Raw genomic sequence first — 22,948 nt, 5'->3', positions numbered from 1 at the left:
AGTTGACCACACCAGCTTCCTCCAACATGTCTCCATGTAACCAGCTGGCTGGGACTGCACCTGCCTGGTTCAGTTCTTACCTATCTAATCACAGTCAGAGAATTACCTAAAATGGCTTCTCTTCGCTCTCCCGTACCATTGTCTCTGGTGTTCCCCAAGGATCTATCCTTGGTCCTCTCGTATTTCCCATCAACATTTTCCCCTTGGTGACATCATCCAAAAACATGGCTTCAGTTTGCACATATATGCTGATGCTACCCCGCATTACCTCACAAGCAATCAATAATAAATTTCACATTTTTGCTTTCAAATACTTACATGGCCTTGCCCCTCCTTATCTCTGTAATCTCCTCCAGTCCCATAACTCTCCAAGATAACTGCACTTCTCTAATTGTGGCTTTATGAGCATGCTCAATATTAAATCGCTCAACCATTGCTGACTGTGCCATCAGCTGCCTGGGCCCCAAGCTTTGAAATTCCCTCACTAACTCGGTCTTGTTCTCCTCTAAGAGGCTCCTTAAAATCTACTTCTTTGGCCAAGCTTTGGGTCGTCATCTAATATGGCTCACTGTCATGTTTTGTTTTACCATGTCTCTGTAAAACACCTTGGGAGGTTTTATTACATGAAAGGTGCTTTATAAATATAGGTTGTTGTTGCAATTCAAGGGTCCAGAATGTTACAGTAATACTTTATGTTTGTGTGGGTAGCTACATCTTGCACACAGCAGGAATTGTCAAAAGTCATAAAAACTGATGACTTCTGGTTTGATATTAGATGGAAATATTAGCAAGCTGGTCTCCTTAGTAGCCATCTTCATATTACTTGTTAGACCTCCAATTAATTGTTTAAAGAAATGGAGACTTGTTGCAGTTATTTCCAATGTTCTTACAACAGTTACTTCAGGCAGCCAAGCTCAACATTTTAGGTTTATAGAAGCTGTAGGAAGTGTTTCCCCTGATCAATGGGTTTCACAACAGCTCAAGAGTTTAACGTAATGAGGTACAGATTGCTTCACGAGCAACTCTGTGCTTTTAACCTCCAGCACATAAAGCAGCACCTGTGAGATGTTTCATTTTAAAAATGACAGGTTGGAAGGAGCACCAGGCTCAAGCTGAGTGTGAATGCAGCTACCAATTACACCCAGCTGAGCGAGTCTTTGCCAGCTATTGGGTCTGAACTGTCAACTCTTTGGGAGGGTGCAATGAAGAAATCTAAAAATCAAAGTTCTCCAACTAGGAAGTTTTTGTGTTCAGTAAACATTCTTTACATTGAAAGTGCAGACTTTATTGGTCAAATATTTGATCACCTTCATGTAAGTATCTTTGTCATCCAAAGGCTGCAGATACACTGGCACAGGCAGGTTCTTCATCTTGCTGTCACTCGGACCACCATTCGTCACCTAAGGGGAAACCAACAAGCAACATGAATGTCCTGGAAAGAGATGGCAGATACCAAGTTTGGAGGAGGAGAGGGGGGGGGGTGTGTGTGTGTGTGTGTGTGTGTGTGTAGAGTTGGAAAATGACAGTGGATCTGTACCAAAAAAGGCAAATCGCAACATACCTCTCTCTGCAATCCCGCCCCCAATCCAAGCAGTGCTCTACATCCCCACATCCCCGAGAAGGTGTTTCACAAAACAGTCACCCAGTCCCCTTCACTCAGTCTGCAAGCATGACCCAGACCTTCCTGTCGCTTGCCATTTCAATACACCATCCTGCTCTCATGACCATGTCCTTGACCTGCTACAATGTTCCAGTGAAGCCCAACGCAAACTGGAGGAACAGCACCTCATCTTCCGATTAGGCACTTTACAGCCTTCCGGACTTAACATTGAGTTCAACAACTTCAGATCATGAACTCTCTCCTCCCTCTAGACCCCTATTTTAATCCAATTTTTATTAATTAATTTAAAAAAAAAAATGTTTTATTCTTTTATTTATTGTTCTTTTTTTTAATCCTTTTCCCCCAAACCCCCCCTCACCCCACAGGGCCACCTGTCACTTGTTTTTATGTTTTGCTTTCACAGAGTGCTGACCCTTGTTCTGCTATTGACACCTTCTGCTAACTTACCTTTATGCCACTATCAGCACCCCCTTTACTCTTTACCACTGCCATTAACACTCCCTTTGTCTTGTGTCCATGACATCTTTGTCCAGCTCTCCTTAGCTGTCACCTATCCCTGACCTTCTATCTTGTTCCACCTGCTCCACTCCCTCTTAAACAGTATAAAATCCATCATATTTCTACTTCTCTTTAACACTGAAGAAGAAACGGATTCGAAACATTAACTTTGCTTCCCTCTCCACAGATGCTGCCTGCCCATTCCTGGTATTAGTCTGGTAAACCTTCTCTGAACTGCTTCCAATGCATTTACATCTTTCCTTGAATAAGGAGACCAATACCATACACAGTACTCCAGATGTGGTCTCACCAGTACCCTATACAATTGATGCATAACCTCCATACTTTTGTATTCAATTCTCCTCACATTAAACGGTAACATTCTATTCGCTTTCCTAATTACTTGCTGGACCTGCATATTAGCCTTTTGCGATTCATGCACCAGGACACCTAGATCCCTCTGCATCTCCAAGCTCTGCAATCTCTCACCATTTAGATTAATATGCTTCTTTCTTATTTTTCCTGCCAAAATGGACGATTTCACACTTTTCCACATTATACTTCATTTACCAAGACTTTGCCTACTCACTTAGCCTATCTATGTCCCTTTGTAGCCTCCTTTTGTCCTCTTCGCATTTCACTATCTTACCTATCTTTGTGTCATCAACAAATCTAGCAACCATACTTTTGGTCTCTTCATCCAAGTCATTTATAAAAATTGTAAAAAGTTTGGGCCCCAGCACTGATCCCTGTGGCAATACTACTCATTAAATGTTGCCAACCAAAGAGACCTATTTATGCCTACTCACTGTTTCCTGTTAGCTAGCCAATTCATGCCAATATGTTACCCCCTACACCATGGGCTTTTATTTTTTGCAATAACCTTTGCTGTGACACCTTATCAAATGCCTTCTGGAAATCTAAATACAGTACACCCACCGGTTCCCCTTTATCCACAGCTTCTTCAAAGAACTCCAATAAATTGGTTAAATATGATTTCCCTCTCACAAAACCATGCTGATTTTGCCTGATTACCCTGAACTTTTCCAAGTGCCCTGCTATAACATCTTTCATAATAGCTTCTAACATTTTCCCTATACAGGTGTTAAGCTAACTGGCCTGTAGTTTCTTGCTTTCTGTCTCCCTCCCTTTTTGAATAAATTAATAAATTTTAAAATTCACTTTTTTCCAAAATCATGGAACCTTCCCCAAATCGAGGGAATTTTGGAAAATTAAAACTCTCTCACTAGCCACTTCTTTTAAGACCCTAGCATGAAGTCCATCAGGATCCGGAGACTTGTCAGCCCGCAGCTCCAACAATTTTCTCAGTATCACTTCCCTGGTGATTGTAATTTTCCAGAGTTTCTCCCTCCCTTTCATTTCCTGATTTACAGCTATTTCTGAGAAGTTACTTGTGTCCTTTATCGCAAAGACTGATGCAAAATACCTGTTCAATTCACCTGTCATCTCCTTATTTTCCATTATTAATTCTCCAGGCTCACTTTCTATAGAATTTATGCTCACTTTGTTAACTCTTTACTTTTCTAAATTACTATAGAAACTGTTACTTTATTCCTACTAATAGAGTTGATCAGTATTTTACCACAAGGAACTGAGGAGATTGCATGTTCCAATGCCCTGAAATTTTATGGAATTATCCAACTCAAGCTACAAAGCTAGCTTGGGCTTCTGAACATAAGGCTCAGGAACACATTTTGTGGAAAGGAAACAGAACACCCTGGTTTCTCACGGATAGATACATGTTGCACTCAATGCACTACACACCATTTCAGTCTGTGTAACACCATCCACAAACATTCACTCCTTCCTCCACCACCGACAGACAGTGCCAACAGTATGTACCACTTACAAGATACACTGCAGGAACTCACCACGGCTCCTTAGAAAACACCTTCCAAACCCACGCCCTCTACCATCTAGAAGGATAAGGGCAGCAAACACATGGGAACACCACCACCTGGAAGTTCCCCTCCAAGCCACTCACCATCCTGACCTGGAAATATATTGCTGTTCCTTCACTGTCACTGGGTCAAAATCCTGGAACTCCCTCTCTAACAACACTGTTGGTGGACCTACACCACATGGACAGCAGCGGTTCAAGAAGGCAGTTCATCACCACCTTCTCAAGGGCAATTAGGGATGGGCAATAAACGTAGCCTAGCCAACGACGCCAACATCCCATGAATAAATTTTTTAAAAATACACAAATCCAATTTTCATCTATGCTTTACCATGTACGTAGGGCAACATCAGATTAAATTATACACACTATTTAAAAGCTCCAAACTCTGCAAAACCGGATAAAAAGAATACAAAACATACAACAGTTATTCAGTGTAAGCAAAGCATACTTACTGAACAATTCAAATTGAATGTTATATTTGTCTTCACTTAATTAATATTTCCTTTAATGTAACAACTTGTATTTACATACTGTATTTGATGCAACAAACATCCCAAAGTATTTGTGACAGTAGTGGACACTGCAGGAAGAGAGAAGTGAGGGAAAGTGACGGAAAACAGTCGCAGGTAAGCAACGAGGATTTGTGGTCGAATTGTGGGAAGAGATGGAGGACTGGTAGGATTTGTAACTGACCAGAGTTAGAGGATTTATGTCTGTGTTCTGTGACAATGTAGATGGTTGCCGAAATCCTGACATTAGAGTCTCTCAATGCATGGTTCTTGAACAGTCTGAGTTGGCACAGAAGGTACTTAACGCTGCGATGAATTTTTGAAATCAGTTAACAGGGAAGAAGAAAACAACCTGATCTGCTTCATGAATTTATTCCCAATCACCACCTTTGTAAGAGCATGACGGGCAGACTGCTGCCTTGACATGAGTACCATACACAGGGATATTTAAAGCTTAGACTAGTTGAATCCAAATTATGCATAAGTTTCCATTTGTTCATTGTATTTAAAGGAGCGAGCAATCCAGCTGAGTTCATGTGAACGATAAAATTTCCTGCATGTCTGGAAACAGTTCACTGGTCACAATCACACAACACTTCATAAAGTTAGAACAGCCTGGCCCAATTTAAACATTTTGATGTCAACAAGTGGCTCATGCATTTGGTACCCAAACAAGAAGTTTATAGATTCAAACATCCTGCAAACAACCACATTTTTCATGGCTAGCAGATTTTTTCTGATTTCAAGCTCCAGGCACTACATATATATGGCATAGAATGCAAATAGCACAACAAAAGCAACAGTAAGCGATAACTTTTCAGAAATTGAAGGTGTTAATAGTGGGGAACATAACTTCAGAAAAAAAAAGACTGAAGCGTTACCTGTTTGAATTTCGGAGGCAGACTCCAACCGTAGGCCTGAATTCGGCCATCATCTTTCTGTACATGAGCCTTGACCTGACGATACTGCTCCCTCTTCTGTTCCCTTCGTGTGACTGAAGTATTCTCACCGCCACTAACAAATGATAAAGTTACACAATACAACTGCTGCTTCACCATGTCAGCTTTGTGCAAGAATAAGCTAATAGTTTTAAATCCTTTAAACAGTACCTAGAACTCCCCTCCCTTTATTTCTGGTGAAACAGATAGGTAGATAACCACTTCCGAGGCTACTGGGCAAACAACTCAGTGGGAGAAAAGCAAGGTTTGAACTTAAGAATTCCCAATCCCCCCTCCGCATAAAAGCATTTAGCATCTGCTCAACAACTCTGACAGAGGGACAACTTATTGTGTGTGGGAGACTATGGTACAAACTCAAGGATGCCACTGTGTGCAAAAAGGCAAGTTGTAAATTGAAAAGAAAAGAGACATAGATAGCTCTGTGGCAGTACATTCAACATCTGGTCCCTGTATTTCCGGTCCTGATGGTACCCCCCATCACCCTCAACATATGTGCCTCCACATTTGGCCATTTTATATCAGGTTTGCAATAGCCCCACTCCAGATTCCTCTGGCCCTGCCTCTTGTTTGGTCTTCCTAATTTAAGCTGCAAGGTTTAATTCTCAACTTTGAAAGTTCTCCCTTAATCCATGGCCAGCTGTCCAGTTTTCAGCATGCCCATTCCACTGATGATCTTGTAATTGATGCTGCCCACCCCAAGAACTCTTACTTCTTTGAATACTTTGGAAAATCCTCTCGCATTATCTTGGACATCAAATTCTAAAAAGGTCAGACACCAGACAACCATCATACAGCTTCCCAGGAAAGCCACGTCAAGATTGCCAAAACCATTCTTCATGTGCTATTGATTTATGCTCAGGTCTTTTTTCCAATACTCTTGGAAGTTTCTTAGAGCCCATTCCTCTCTCTCTCACCCTGTTCCTTCTTCATATCAATAAGTTTCCCAAATCAGCAAGCAGCACCAACTTCTTTGCTGATTCTGCATGGCATCCAACTTCCTTCAGATCACAAAATGTTCTTAGCCTCTACTCATATCAGTGAATCGCTAACGTTAATGATATCTATACCCTACAATAGAGTAATGTAAATCTATTCTTTTAATTGTTCAAAAGCAGCGCCTTCATGCTTCTTGCAGATTTAATTAACTGCAAGCATCTCCTAGGTGAATGAAGGAGAAGAGTGGGGCCAATCAATATTCTTGTCTACATCATCTCCCCTAACCTCAAATGGAACTTTCCTGTTGCTATAACAGACTCCAAAAAGCTTGATTTCACTTTTTTTCATTTTCCCTCAACACCTCAAAACTTTCTATAAAGCTCATCTATTCATGACTTGAACTCTCTTTTCATATCCGGACAGACTCTTCCAGATCCTACACTGCTGAACAGGATACAGGAAAAACCTGCTTAGTTAATAGGTGATTCCACTCTCACCACTGCCTTCTTGTTTTCCTTAAATCCAGAAGAATCTCATCTCCCTCAATCTAATTTCTTCTAGAATCTGTAGGCATTTAATCACCTAATCTCTCCTTCCTAATTTACATAATCTTTTCTATTCCTCTGCAACATTGGTGCTGTTCTGCACGATGGTTTTGGGCCCTTCACTAGGATTACAATTTCTTAGAATTAAAAAGATGATGTACAAAGGAGCAATACACAAAGGAAGTTCATAGGTTTGATCCCTGAACTGCATTGAATTTGCCGATCTCACTGGGCTGCTACAAATGACCCCATGCTAGCAAATAGGTGAGGGGAAGAAATAGTTATCATCTAGGGATCCAAATTGCTGCCCAGCGACCTTTACTGGAAAGTGCACGTGCAGAGACATCAAGTAATGACAGGCTCAGATGCACCTACAATGCAGTCTCTAGTCGAATTGATGCTCACATTCAGAAAATGGCCAATTAGGCTTCCATGAGCACGAGAATCTGGCCTATCAGAGCATGTGTCAATACCTTCAGGAGAGAAAGGGAGGAAATCGTGTGCAAAGCAATATATCTTACAAATAGGGTAACACTTACTCTTCATTAAGGAAATCAAAAGCTTTTGACTTGTCACTAGGCAATTGAGATAATGTGCCACTTCTCTTCTTAACTACTCCAGGAGTGATGTGCGAGGTTGGTGCATTGTACTTCACGTTGACTGGTGGGATGGGTTTCTTGGTTGTATTACTAGATGGACTGAACAAACGGCTAAAACTGGAGGATGAATTAAGGAAAAAAAATCAAAACAAGGGAGAAACAGACAAAAATATTTTGGAAATTCAATACATGCTGACAAGATCACTTACAAAAAGTGCATACATACTGTCCTCAAGGACATATGAATCCAGTCTGCTTTGGTTGTATGCATTTTTTCATTCACATGCAGAGAGAACCAATATTCTGTGGATTCATTTGGCCTAATTTTATATTTTCAAACTGCATATACACAGGCCCTTCCTCCCTCCTTCCCCCTTACCCATCCACCCTAAAGTATCATTTTGTACTAAGGTAGAACCACAGAAAAGTTACGGTGCAGAAAGAGACCATTCAGTCCATCGTGTCTGCACTGGCCAAAAAGAGAAAGAAGAAACTAGCTGCTCATTTTAATCCCACTTTTCAGCACCCAGTCTGTAGCCTTGCAGGTTACAGCACTTCAGATGCAGATCCAGGTACCGTTTAAATGAGTTGAGTGTTTCAGCCTCAGCCACCAACTTGGCAGCGAATTCCAGACACCCACCACCCTCTGGGTGAAAAAGCTTTTCCTCATGTCCCCTCTAATCCTTCTACCAATCACCTCAAATCTATGCTCCCTAGTAATTGACCCCTCAGCTAAGGGAAACAAGCCTTTTATCAGAACAAAAGAAAGATAAAAGCAAAATATTGTGGATGCTGGAAATCTGAAATAAAAACAGAAAATGCTGGAGAAACTCAGCAGGTCTGGCAGAGAGAAACAGAGTTAATGTTTTGAGTCTGTATGGCTTCTTCAGAGCTAAAGAGAAGTAGAAAAGTGATGGATTTTATACTGTTTAAGCGGGGTGGAGCAGGTGGAGCAAAACAGAAGGTGGGAGCTAAGGAGAAAATTTGGCAAAGATGTCATGGACACAGGACAAAGGGAGTGCAAATGGTGGTGTTAAAGACTAAAGGAGGTGCTGATAGTGGCATAAATGTAAGATAGCAGAATGCATTAATAGCAGAACAAGAATCGGCACTCTGTGAAAGCAAAACAAAAACAATTGACAGATGGCCCTGTGTGTGTGTGTGGCAGAGGTGGGGCGCGGGGGAAAAGGGAAAGAAAAATAAATTTTAAAAAAATAATTGGATAAAAATGGAGGAGACAGTCTGATCTATTTCCTGCACCTCTGCTGCCACCCACTCCCCTCTCCCCCAGAACCATGATAGGGTCCCCTTTGTCCTCACTTTTCACCCCACCAGTCTCCACATTCCAGCATGATGCCACCACAAAATACATTTTCCCCTCACCCTCCCTGTCAGCATTCCGCAGGGACCATTCCCTCCGTGGCACCCCGGTCCACTCCTCCATCACCCCCAACTCCTCATCGCCTTCCCACGGCACCTTGCCATGCAATCGCAGAAGGCGCAACACCTGCCCCTTTATTCCTCCCTCCTCACCGTCCAAGGCCCCAAACACTGCTTTCATTTTGTGCTGCGCTGAAGCAACTTGCCAAGGTTCCTTCAACAGCACCTGTCAATCATCCTGAAGGGCAGCACCTGCAAGCTCCCCTCCAAGCCACACATCATCCTAACTTGGAACTATATCGCAGTTCCTTCATTGTCACTGGGTCATAATCCTGGAATTCCCTCTCCAACAGCACTGTGAGTGCACCTACATTATATGGACTGCAGTGGTTCAAGGTGGTGGCTGGGGATGGGCAATAATACTGGCATTGCCAGTGATGTCACATTTCGTGAGTGAATAAAAACAACAGCTAAATCTGAATTTTAGATTCAGGTATTTAAGGGGCAAGAAGTTTTCACTTGGAAATGCAGAATTTCAACTTCAATGCCAACAATCAAAGGTGCAAAATATTCTTCCACCTCTCTGTCCCCAGCTTGGACTGTAGTGTCTCCGTGCTGGAATATGCTTCCATTGGTAACATTGGGTACGCTTCCATAGGTATTGGATGCATCTGGTACCTCATCCAATTGTCCAAACTCTATGTGCAAATGACTGCCAGCAGGCTATTAGGCAGCAGGGGAGAGATGAATGGTGATGCAGCCTCATTCAACTTCTTCACACAGACACATTTTCCAGGAGATGCTAGAAGGCTAAATTGGAGGCGATCAGTTGGATCTTCCCCTCCCTATCTCTGGAACACCAAGGTCAATCATACCAACTCTGCTGCCTTCAGCTAACACAGCTTGGGCCAGGAATATTATTTGGAATCTTGTCTTTCTTTTTATTTGCTCATGGGATGTGGGTATTGCTGGCTAGGCCAGCACTTATTGCCCATTCTTAATTGCCCTTGGGAAGGTGGTAGTGTGCTGACTTCTTGAACTGCTGCAGTCCATGGGTAGAATTTTCTGCCTGTTGGGCGGGCTCGACCCAATCTCAAGCTGGTGGGGAGCTGATCCCCGCCAGAGAAGCGGGCCCCACCGCCATTTTACATGGGTGGACCAATTAAGGCCCGCCAGCGTGACGTCCGGCGGGAAGCGTTTCCTGTGCGGGCTGGGGGGGGGGGATTTCCCAAAAGCGAGAGTGCGCTCTTTTGTGCATGCGTACGAAGGAGAGCACATCTCCCTGAGGAAAAGTGCTGCCTCAGGGAGATCACTGACACTTTTAAAAATATTAAAAATAGAAAATAAAAATCCTTAACATGTCCCCCTCATGTGACAATGCCACATGAGATGGGACATGTTCATAAATTACAGTAAAATTTTATTAAACTTTTTAAAACCCTGCACGAAACCTCATCCCGCCGCTGGATGAGGTTTCATGTTTTATTCATTTGCCGCCAGGGCTCCTGGCCGACCCACCAACCTTAAGGTTGGACGGGCAGGTCCTTTAATTGTTTAAATGATCCTGTCAATGGCCTCAATTGGCCACTGACAGGTCGGCGGGCCTGCAGCTGATTTTGCTGAGCCCCTGCCTTCCTGAAAATTTAAATGGGGCGCGGTGACGTCGGGGGTTCCGCCCAACGTCATCCCGCGTAATTTTACGCGTCGGCGCACAGGCCCCGCCCCCTGCTTACCAACAGCAAAATTCTGCCCCACGCGTTGTAGGAACACCCACAGTGCTGTTCTGAAGGAAGTTCCAGAATTTTGACCCAGTGACAGTGTATGTGGCAGCTCTGTATAGCTTAAAGCAGCTGAACCATTGGAAAAGTTCTGTGAAGTAATTCAGCACCCTCAAAATGAACAAATGGAAATTGTGGAACTACTGCCATTATTTTGAACAGGAGCTCAAGAGGAGCAGGAGTAGCCTGTGCGAGCATTCAAATGGATCATGGCTGATTAGTACCTCAACTTCAATTACCCACCGCTGATTCATATCTCTTGCACAACAAACTATTTATTCTGGTGAAAATTTCAATTGACATCACCCTCCCACCCCCACAGTATCCACAACTTTTGGGAAAGGTTTCTAGTTATTGTGAACATAGGAACAAGAGTAGGCCATTGAACCCCTTGAATTTGTTCCATCATTCAATGAGATCAGGGTTGATTTGTATCTTAGCTCCATTTACCTGCCTTAGCTCCGCATCTTTTAATACTAGTGGAAAAGTGTAGCTGGATATTACTCCTGAGCAGCCTAGCTTTAATTTTTAGATTATGCCCGTTTGTTCTGGATTCCCCTCCAGAGGAAATAGTTTCTTCATATTTACCCTATTGAATCCCTTTATCAATATAAAGGCCCACTCAGATCATCTCTCAACCTTCAGTGTGCAACCTATTGCTCTTTGCAAGCCTGTCCATCCTGGGGAACATCCCTGGCACCATTTGTGAAGCTGCAAAAGCAAAGTGGCTGGGTTCCTCACTGATAGGCTCATTCTCCACCCATTAATGTGAATAGAGGGAAATTCACCGTCTGCTGAGGGAAGAATCAGAAAGTCTGGGACAAAAGTTCACCAACAAGTCTGACAATATGTCTCAGTATGCAGAGGAAGCGTAGTTAAGTTGGGTTAACAAATACCTACTCTAATATTTAAGTAGTTTTTCTACCCTCAAAGGAACACAAAGAATTAAGGAAGGCACTCAAGTTTTTTGAGCTGGGATTCATTGGGTTGAGGTTTTTTCCCTCTGAGGCCAGGGACCCCCAACGATTCTGTTGAGCTGACCACTAGGCAGTGCACAGGTACAGCTTAGTAACGTGGCTGCAATTCCATTTAATGCTGCTTGGGAGGCAGCCTTCAGCTGAAGCTGCCAGGGATAACTGACTTGCAAACCAGTAAAATATTGGTTCTTTCATCTCAGACACTCTCGGCTGCCCAAATACATTGAATACTTACCCCACTGGAGAGGTGAATGAGTTTATTTAAAATTAATGCTCAGTATTGGGACATAGCCGGCAAGGCCAGTATTTATTGTCCATTTTAAGCTGCCCGATAAGGTGATGGTTTGATATGACTGAGTGGTTTATAAGCCTCTTCAAAGGTCAGTTAAGAGTCAACTGGGATAGTGCAGGACTGGAGTCACCCAAAGGCCAAGATCAGGGTGGCAGGTTTCCTTCTCTATATTAGCGAATCTGTTAGGTTTTTTTTTAAAACTACAATCTCATAGCTTTATGGTCACTTTTATTGATACAAGCATTTTATTTTCAAGTTTCATTGAATTCTCACACTGCTGTGGTGAGATTTCAACAGACCAGACATTTAATTGTGCCTAACCTTTAGATTAAAAGACAACTGCAACAGATGAAGCTGTTAAACTTGAAGAGTCACTTTGGACATTATTGCTGATTCACCGTTCCATTCTGCTACCCGAGTTTAACAAATTAACATAGAAGATCTATACATTGATGGAGGATCCATTGCGAAATTTTCATTAATTGTTGCTGTATGAAAGAACTAAGCTTTTCTATGGCAAATATAAAATATGGCCCAATGTTCCAGTGATTGACAGCACAGCCTCTGAATGCTACCCCTACGCACACCTGGTTCTTCCACACACATTCACATTGGGAAAAAAACATGCTTTTGAAAAATTAGCTGAATGAGTTTGAAAAACAGAATACAACCTCTTTTTTTAAAAAAGTCTGCACTATTACCATAAACAAGCCAGCACACTCCAGACAAAAACCAGCCTCAGCTGCCCATGGGTTAGAGGTGGTCTGGCACAACCCTAGCATATCAAACACACAGCTACTGAATGCAGGTTACAGTTAGGGTCAAAGAAGAAACCAAAGCAACAATTGTAGCAAAAAAATACCCACAGTCTGCAGGTGACATGAACAGGGAACATGAAAAAAATGAAAATAGGTCATTAATAATTCAATAATAAGTTACACTCAGTTTTTTTCTGACACAGTGATTGCATTAGAATGGCATTGAAACTCACGCACACTGACAGAGTAATTGCATTAAAATAGCAAAGCAGAAGTGTCAGTTGAATGTCCAAACACTTGATAAGGTGGCAAAAATGTCTTCCAATCATTGAGGAGGATATTGTAAGATGGGAGCAGAGAGATCATGGGTGTCTATAGAAGCACCATTTCAACCGCCAAATGTGTCTGTTGCCTGTGGCAATTTTTGTGGTGTCACAAATCATTTCATCCACGGGAGCAATATCTGGTTAGCATTCAACTGGGAACAAAATCAATTTTCCCCACATGGTTCATTGGTTATTGGACATCATTCAGGGGAATGGGGAATAGTAAGGGGCAAATGTTGCAACAAATTACTTGGGAGCTGGAACAGTGAATCTGGAATCCTCCTTGACAAATGGGGAAATTTGTATTGTGTTCTGTGCCATTCTTCAGGGTAGAAATATATTTGTGTCTGAGAAAACAGCACTGAACTCTTGAAAAGCAATTTGCCATGTCTTACACTTTTTTTTGTCTTTTTTTTTAAAAAAGAGTGATGTTCCTACTGCTCAGAGAAAGCGCTGGTGGTTTACTGGAAGGACACAAGGACTGGAAAATTGTACTGAGGACCAATAGGCAAGTCACAGTTCGATGCAGCCATGGTTGCACAAATATCAGTTAACCCTGTATTTAAACACTAGGGACAAAGCGCAGGATATTGGATTTTGGGTTGGGACCCCATTGGGGTCAAATGGGGGTCCTGACCCTGCCCTGTGTAGGGAACAGTCACCCGGCAGTGATTTTTCCTGAACTGGCCAATTTGGGCCAGTGGGCATGTTTACCTTTTTATTAAGGAAAGCAGGCAGTCTCTTGTACCTGGAAGGCCAATTGAGGCTCGGGAGGAGCAGCAGCCAGATAAGAGAGAGAAGGTGCTTTCATCTTGAGGCACCCAGTCAGCAACTTTTAAATTTAACCAGGTAGGTAGGTGGGGGGAGCCTCAAAGCTTGGTCGGTAGCACAGGGAGCCCCATGCCAAGCAGCTGGCCTCCTTCTGATGTCACACGAATTGGAAAATTCCAGTAAACTTCTGATAATTGGCCTTAATTGGCTAGTGACTCTGGTGTGCTGATCTAGTCAAACTCAAAGCATTAATAACACAGCTAAATCTTGGTCATCATGGAGGGCAGGTATTGCTCTGATAAGGTCACTCTTACCCTATCCAGCAGGTCATGTACCACAGTAAGTTCAGAAACGAGTCAAGGTCTAACCCTGCTAAGTGACTGTAATGGTGCATTAGGAATCCGAATAGGCCAATATGTGAAAACAGTTACCTCTTTAATGCTACACTTGCTCACGTAAAAATCAAATTCAGCCCTATTAATTAGCAGATTTTAAAGTAAAGTCAGCTTATATTGTGATATATGCAGGAAACATGGAGCCCCTTTTTAAGTGAAATGAAGGAAATTTATGCTGAAGCATTTTGTCTCAGGAAAAGAAAGTAGACCAAGTCTGCTGTGCAAGATTACACAGCAGAGCTCTGATCTTGTGTACGTTACATAATTCCCACTTCAAGTTAGAAAATGTGGCATGGGAAGAAATGTCACCAGTGGCATTTGCCCATCCATGTAAACGTGCTCCGACTGAACACAGAGTGCACATAAGCAAGCTTCAGCAGGCAAACTTGCACACAACAGGAAACAATGTCTACAGAACACAAGTTGGGAGAGTCTGTCCATTTCACATTCTGGATTATTATAGATTTAACCTCTCCTGTTTGCAGTTCTTTTCTCTCTTGTTCAGATTTGACAATTCATGCAAACACCAGCTGTGTGACCAATACAGTTAGAATTCAGGCTGGGTACTTACAACTGCCAGATGGTAGATTTTTTTTTCTCCTGTATGGATGGGTTTTCTCTTGAGGCACTAAACACGGAAGATACATAAAAACAGTTTTTAAATTCTGGCCAAAACAGGTTAGGAAGAAACAAAAAGAAAATTGGAGATAACTTTTCCAGTTGGAGAGCTCATACCGGATCATCTCTGTCCATCGCACAGCTTCCTGCAGCTCCATCAGCCGCTCCTTATACTGGTTACGCTCCATGAGAACACGGGCCATCTCCACACGAGTAAAGCGCTTTCTCTGAGCAGTAGGAACATCACTCTTTTTAAAAAAAAAGACCAAAAAAAAGTGTAAGACATGGCAAATTGCTTTTCAGCAGTTCAGTGCTGTTTTCTCAGACACAAATATATTTCTACCCTGAAGAATGGCACAGAACACAATACAAATTTCCCCATTTGTCAAGGAGGATTCCAGATTCACTGTTCCAGCTCCCAATGTTGCAGGTGAACCTCCCAAGTGCACTACCCTTTCTGGGGTACATGCAAAGCCCAACGCAAACTGGAGGAACAGCACCTCATCTTCCAACTAGGCACTTTACAGCCTTCCGGGCTGAATATTGAATTCAACAACTTTAGATCTTAAACTCCCCCTCCCCCCATCCCCACCCCGTTTCTCCCCCCTCCCCCTTTTTTTTTTCAATAATTTATATAGATTCTTCTTTTCCCACCTATTTCCATTATTTTTAAATCTAAAACTAAAACTTTGTTAGTCTTTCCACCCCTCCCCACTAGAGCTGTACCTTGAGTATCCTGCCTTCCATTCTTAATTAGCACTTTTCTTAGATAATATCACCACCTTCAACACCTCTTTGATCCTTTTGTCTGTGACATCTTTTGATTATCTGCTCCTATCACTGCTTGCTTATCCCCACAATCACCCCACCCTCAACTTCTCTCTCCCCCCGCCCCCCACCTTAGACCAGCTTATATTTCACCTCTCTCCTAACTATACTCAGTTCTGCCGAAGGGTCCGTGAGGACTCGAAACGTCAACTGATTTCTTCTCCACCGATGCTGCCAGACCTGCTGAGTTTTTCCAGGTAATTCTGTTTTTATAACTAATATGGAACTGATGTGGAAAGAATTTTGTTCAGTGGAACTCTCAACAGAAAGAGGGAATGGGAAAAATTGGGAAAAGGCTATTTTGGGACAAGATGACCAGGGCCAGGCCTCAGTTTGATGAGAAGTGTCAATCGAGAAATGGCAGCTTGTTGCTTGCCTGTTGGCTCGAAACTAGTTTGTAGATCGGGGGAAGGGAACTTGAAAAATGGAAAATACACAAAATTTTAGGAGTGGTGAAGAGAGAGATAACACTCTGTACCTCGTCAGAATCCTCCTTAGCTCTGCTTCTCGCTTCTTCAGCCTCTAACCGTACTCTGAAAGAAAATATTGCGATTATAATTAAACATATCAGAAGGTCATTAGTTCACTGGTTCCTCTAGCACATTGTAAAATATAAATGCATCAGACAAATAATAAAGCAAATTCTCATGGAAATTTTCTGAGTTTGTTAAAATGTCTGGGAAAATGCAAAGTACATTGTCCAGTAATAACAATTTGCACTCTGCCAGTAATTTCTGAAGTAATGTCACAAAAAGTCACAAACATCAGCATAGCTGTATTCTTCTGTACTAAAATAATGAGGGTGGTGGAAATAATAATTCAATTCTCACTTCCTCAGCTCTTCCTCCAAGTCTCTATTCTTCTCCTCCAGCTTCATCTTGGCTTGTCTGACTGACTCCAGCTCTCCCTGCAGCACATCCTTTTCACACGTCAGCTCATCGACCTGTGCTATCAGGTCATTCTTCACCACATTCAGGGCGTTTCTAATCAGAAGGAGGAACAAGTAACAGTAACATGAATAAGCATAGAGTTATTGATATTAAGGATAAAGAGGAAGAACCACAAGTGTTGACCCTTGAATATTAGTGGCTGGGAGTGAGAAAGCATTATGCGTTTCCCCATCCCCAGAGAAAAGAAATCTGAAGCCTATTATACATAAAATGCACCAGAATACAGCGAAGACAGTGTCACAATTCCCCACTTGGAAAGATCCAAATGTCATGGACACTCACAAGAAAGGAAATAAATCAGGAAGAGGAGATTGCCAAGACCATCAGGCATCTTTCAATAGCCAGCTTGAATTATCATTTTCTCCCACCCTCCTAGGTTTCCATGCCTCATACTAAGAAAGAAAATGGTTAAAGCCCAGAAGCAAAAAAAGTGGTCCACCAAGCATTGCTTTTGTTTTTATTATCGTGGAGTTCCTCAAGCTCCGATTCCATTCGGTGGAATCAGTTTAATTTCTGACTGGATTCTGATTCACTTCAGGTCTTTGCATGCTATAAATAGTTTAATAAAATCCCTGTACAGATACACAGAGTTTTATTAAAACAGACCTCTTCCCAAAGCTGCTAAAATTAATCTATATTTATGGTGCTCCCAGGATTCAGGAAATACGCTTACATTGTTAAACACACCATGAGATTCTTTATGTAATAATCTTTCAAACTGGGTTCTGTGAGGAGTTCCCAGCAGTTAATGAAGTTGCTGCACTGTTAGCACAGTGTCTCGAGAGTCCTTTATATGTTATCCAACGTAAATGAATATTATGGTTGTTTGTAAACCACTGTTCATAATATTTTCTTTTTCCTTTTCATAGAATTGGTTATAGTTCAAAGCATCACAACAAACACACACACACAACTCTTTCTTTGGCAAACTGAGAGGATAGACATGAACTACAATTCAATACTCATATGAGCTACAATTCCCCTCTTTGTTGAGACCAACAGGGACTAAGCAGAACTCTGAAGTGTCATGAAACATCTTCCAACATTGGTAAAGGAGTACAGCAAAGAAACTTCTCAATCTCACTGCTGACTTCTATTGTATGTATCCAATGCACCTGCATGTCTACTGCAACAGAAAGGGCATCTAGTGCACAGGTACATGTTATCGAGGGCATTCCCATGGACGCGTACCAACTTACCTGGTAGGACTCATGATTCATTTGCCTGGATCAATACTTAATGTAATGAGAAATGACTAACAATTGGCTGCCAGGTTAGGATAATAATCTTTAGATACTGGTATCTGCTTAGTTTTTTTAATAATAAAAAGCTGTTTCTTTGGAGCAGCTGAGAAAGGCAACAATCTTAAATTACTCGTGAACTTAAGCTCTTGGTTACTTTTGCCAAAGACTTGATCTTGATCTTGTTTTTTCCCATCCTTTTTCTGAGCTCCTTCTTGAACTTGTTATTGGGATACAGACATGTATATATCAATTGTCCGTCGTTACCTTGCCAAAACTGCCATTATTAATGTCTGAACTTTTGGTGGTGGGTGCAGAGGCCAACTGTTGTATCTTTAATAGCAAAGTAGCAGAGGTTAGCTAACCCAGCACACACCAGGGATGGATCCCAATATTTCCTGATCTGCATGTTTCAGCTACTCATAGAATAAATTGATTGAACTGTCAGGACAGCGCTACTCTTATTTTTAAGTGTGTTTCAATCTTTTGCACATATACAACTCGTGGACACAGAAATCTGTGTTCTTAGAAAATTAGAAGAATTGAAAAATTGACAAATACCACAAAAATATTCTCTTTAAGTCATAAACACCTGTACAGAACAATGCAATGCAGACCACTTCTAAAATCTGAACAATTACTTCCCAGGAGACAGCTGCATTAGACAAGTTCACCTGAAACAGGATTCAGTAATATTCAACCGAGACTTACTTGGTCTCCAGCAGCTGTGTGTTTTCCTGAATAAGATTTTCAACTTCACGACCCATACCTGGTAATAAATTAAACGTAGAAAGTTATAATCTCCAGGCTGCAAAGCCAGCATCAGCACAGCCTATCATAAATTACTGTCTTATCAAGTACATCAGGAGAGCACCATCTCAATATTGAATGTTGCTACTAATATCATAAAAAGCCCGATTATTTACATACAATAAAAGCTAGCTGTTCAAGAAAAAAAAATAGAATTCAAAAAGCAATATCGCCATTATAAAGACCAAGATTCAACCATACCAGTCAAAAAGGCCAAGGCTGCTGTTACAGATGGGTTGTCCATATCAGAATGAGTGAACAATGGGAGATTAGCAAAATCTGTAATGGAAGTTATAGCAGGTGGCACGTGAAACAAGGGACAAGACAACAAAGCAACAGATAGAAGGAGAAGAATTAGTTAAATGTAGTCCACCCTGAGTTGATGAGATGTGATCAGTTCACAAGTCTTTGTTGGCCCCATTGCCTCATGGTGAGGCTGGAAAAGACCAGCCTTGGAACAGGTGGTGGTTTCAAATTAGGCTCAAATCATCTAAATTATAAACCCACCAGCCAATACAGAGAGGTTTCACTTTCCACTTCCTGAATAGTTCCTTCTTTTTAAAAATTCTCCTGTGCAAACTACAACCCTCCCTTCCATGAGGAAGGGGTTTCAATACAGAAGAGATTCCCAAGATACAGCATTTTAATTTAAGATCAATATGAGGTTTGCTGCAACTTAAAACTGCACTGCACCGTCCATTGACCATGTTTCCGTGGCTGGGCATGGTCACAAGCACAAGTCTGTCCAACTGAAGCAGAGAACTGAGCACGTAACACTGGGGACCTTCCTTCATCACCTCAGCTCCTGCCCTGGTCACTGTCATGATCAGAACTCAGTGGCAGATGCAAACCTTATACTTTCCCATTGCTAATAACTAGATTACATTTTACCAGGGTTGCAAGTGCAGCACCATCACCAGCTTTTATTCACAGGAAGCCAGAGGACCAATGAACTCGAGTAAGTGCAACTTGACTTGTGAACAAGTTTTAACTGCATTATAGTTCCTATTAGTGTTACCCACAGTACAAGGTCTTTTGTCCCTTTTTAAAAAGGGGGATCCCATGGAAGGCGAGAGGGAATTTCTTTTCGCAGAGGGTTGTTAGACCTTGGAAGTCTCTTCCCCAGAAAGCAGTGAAGGCTGAGTCACTGAATATATTCAATATTTGGTTGGTAAAGGAGTTGACAGCTATGGGTAACAGGCAAGAAAATGGAGGTAAGGCCATAATCAATCACCCATGATTTTACTGAATGGCGGAGCAGGCTTGAAGGGCAAATTCCCTAGTCCTGCTCCTATTTCTTGTGATCTTATAAAGAATATTGTCATCCAACAGCATGCCCACCACCCTAGGTTGCAGATTCATTAGCCAGTGTCCAATGGCATCAAGTGACCAGGGAAGTCTCTAACCTGATTATACTACAACAACTTGAATTTAAGAAGTGCCTTTAACGTAATAAAACATTCCAAGGCGCTTCACAGGATTATAAAGCAAAACTAGGCGCCAAGCCAAATGAAGAAAAACTAGGGCAATGACCAAAAGTTTGGTCAAAGAGGTAGATTTTAAGAAGGGTCTTAAAAGAGGGGAGAGAAATAGAGAGGTAGGGAGGGAATTTCAGAGTTTAGGGCACATGCAGCTAAAGGCATGGCTGGCAATGGTATAACGATTAAAATTGTGGATGCTCAAGAGGCAAGTTAGATGGTTGCAGATATTTTGGAGGATTGTGGATTGGAGGCAATTACAGAGATAAGACAAAACAGACATCATAGTGGGATTTATAAACAAGGATGAGAATTTTAAAAGCGAGGCATTACTTAACCTGAAGCCAGTGTAGATTATTTTGTACGGGGTGATAGGCAAAGGTGACTTTATGCAGCTTATAATAATGGCAGCAGAGTTAGGATGACCTCAAATTTAGAGGGTAGAACGTAAAAGGCCGGACAGATGTGTTGGGGTAGTCAAGTCTAGAGATAACAAAAGCATGGATGTGTGGTTCAGCAGGTGAGCTGAGGGAAGGAGCAGATTCAGGTGGTGTTACAGAGGTAGAAGCAGGCAATCATAGTGGTGGCACAGATATGTGGTTGGAAGTTCATTTTGGGGTCAAATATGACACCAAGGTTGCAAACAGTCTGGTTCAGCCTCAAATAGCTGCCAGGGAGAGGGATAAAGGCTGCGGCTAGTGGGTATGGAGCCAATGTCAAGAGTCTTCCCAATATTTAATTGCAGTAAATTTCTGCTCATCCAGTACTGGACATTGGACAAGCAGTCGGACAATTTATAGACAGTGGAGGGGTCGAGAGATTTGGTGGTGAGGTGGAGTTAGGAGCCATTAGTGTACATGTGGAAGCTGACACACTATTTTTGGATGATGTCGCCGAGGGGCAGCATGTAGGTGTGAAAATGGAGGGAACCAATGATGCATCCTAAGGGAGAAGAGAGGAACAGTGCAGCAGTGAGAAGGGAAGGCATTGTAGGTGTTTCTCTGGATATGATTAGATAGATAAGAATGGAACCTGAAATATGCAGTATCCCAGCTGGATGACAGTGGAGAGGCATTGGAGAAAGGCGGTGTGGTCATCCATGCCAAAGGCTACATGCAGGTTGAGAAAGATGAGCAGGGATAGTTTACCTATGACACAGAAGCTGAATAGCATCTGTGTGAGCTGTAATCAACCTGAATTCCAGGTTAAATGGTAGGGAAACATTACAAGCACTTGTTACTGGCCAATCACAAAATGGTTCCAGGAGGTTTCTTTCATCCACCTTTGGTGGCACAGGCAAGGCTACATCCATTGACCATCCCTAAAGTTTTGTACAACTGAGTGGCTTGCTCGGCCACTTCAGCGGGCGTTACAAGTTAACAGGCAGTGGGGACTGGTCAGGCATGGACTGGACCAGGCAGGGCTGGAAGGTCACCTTCCCACAAGAATATTGTGACTTTCACAGCCACAAATGATCAGATTTATTGAATTCAATTTCACAACTTGTCACAGTGGGGCTTCAACTCATGATCCCCGGATTGCTGGTCTAGTTATAGACACTACACCACCACCACACTCAAATATGTACACAAGACTCGCCTAAAGCAGAATTCATTTCACATTCGAAGGTTACAACTTTGGAGAGAGAGGCAGAAACCTGGCAACAACTAAGTAGAAGGGGTTTTGTGCAACGACAGCATGCTTGAAGGGGGGAAATAATTAACAAACTTGGTAAAAAAAGGAATGAGGCCTTATTGAATGACATGTGAGTTGGGGGAGGAATAAGAGAAAGTAACTACAAACATTCTGCCAATCCACAATTGATGCAATGGTTACAACAGCAATGCCATTCCCCCCTCCTCCCCCTACAAACACAGGGAAAATGTTACAGAGTTAACATGGTCACAAACTGAGTCTATTTGTGTCCAATTCCACCTACTTAGGATTGAGGCATAAACTGGGCTCAAAGTTACAATGTGAATCCACATTTGGATGTTTTAGAGTAAAGGTCTCCTTCTAAGAAGAAAAGCATACTGTAATGACAGGAAGGAGGAGGATAAGAAAATACCCTCTGCTCGCATTTTCCATGTTACCTCAACTCCCTTATACAATTAATTCTTACCTGGATACTGACAGCTATTTTAAAGCAAGAAAGCCCCTGAGTGGATGGAGTCTTACCAAAGATACTATGATCTGAGGGCATTCCAAGTGAAGCAGAAAGAAAGGAAGAATTTTCATAAGATGCAGCATGAAAGCAAAGCCCACCATAAGCAAGTTATGAAGCACCATGGAAAATCCAGCACCAATGTTGCAAAGCTTGGCTAGGAATCACGTGGCTGTAACATAAACGCACTCAGTGCATCCAATCCAGTTTCATGCAACAATCAGAACAGCTTGTAAAAGGAATATGAAAAATGGTCATTTATCAATGATCGCCACATTTGATAAGGTCTTTAATATGGATATAAACCAGAGGACATACTTCTCAGTGCCTGAAGGACATAACTAACAGTATTACAGATGAAAGGAAGAAATGGCTTCACAACCATAAAAATCAGTTGTCATAGTAATCTATTTATGGTTCCAATAAAAAGAAAAAGAAAATTAAACAGAACACAGTGGAGATGCACAGCAGACTGAGTATAGTTCTTGCAAAGAGTCTCACCAGAAACATTAGCTTGTTTCTTTCAGGTGCTGACCAATCTATTAATCTTTTCCAGAACCGTGTTTCTACCTCAACTTGTAGATGTGCTTT

At 42.0% G+C, this 22,948-nt stretch overlaps 1 protein-coding gene across 3 annotated transcripts in view; it reads right to left on the bottom strand.

The window, feature by feature from the left end:
- Positions 1–22,948, bottom strand: part of LOC144667627 (C-Jun-amino-terminal kinase-interacting protein 4-like) — a 221,878-nt gene that overhangs the window by 29,601 nt on the left and 169,329 nt on the right. For all 3 annotated transcript variants that reach the window (XM_078529101.1, XM_078529102.1, XM_078529103.1), the window contains 8 exons: positions 18,617–18,674; positions 16,545–16,697; positions 16,193–16,247; positions 15,004–15,134; positions 14,840–14,896; positions 7,532–7,708; positions 5,434–5,566; positions 1,308–1,400 (listed from right to left, as the gene is read on the bottom strand). In XM_078529101.1, the coding sequence (XP_078385227.1) occupies positions 1,308–1,400; positions 5,434–5,566; positions 7,532–7,708; positions 14,840–14,896; positions 15,004–15,134; positions 16,193–16,247; positions 16,545–16,697; positions 18,617–18,674 (857 nt within the window). The remainder of the gene's footprint in view (positions 1–1,307; positions 1,401–5,433; positions 5,567–7,531; positions 7,709–14,839; positions 14,897–15,003; positions 15,135–16,192; positions 16,248–16,544; positions 16,698–18,616; positions 18,675–22,948) is intronic.

The sequence above is a fragment of the Cetorhinus maximus genome, chromosome 24 (genome assembly GCF_964194155.1).
Source record: "Cetorhinus maximus chromosome 24, sCetMax3.hap1.1, whole genome shotgun sequence".
Lineage (NCBI taxonomy): Eukaryota > Metazoa > Chordata > Chondrichthyes > Lamniformes > Cetorhinidae > Cetorhinus > Cetorhinus maximus.
The sequence above is the reverse complement of the archived record's forward strand: the minus strand, read 5'-3'. Positions and strand labels throughout refer to the sequence as shown.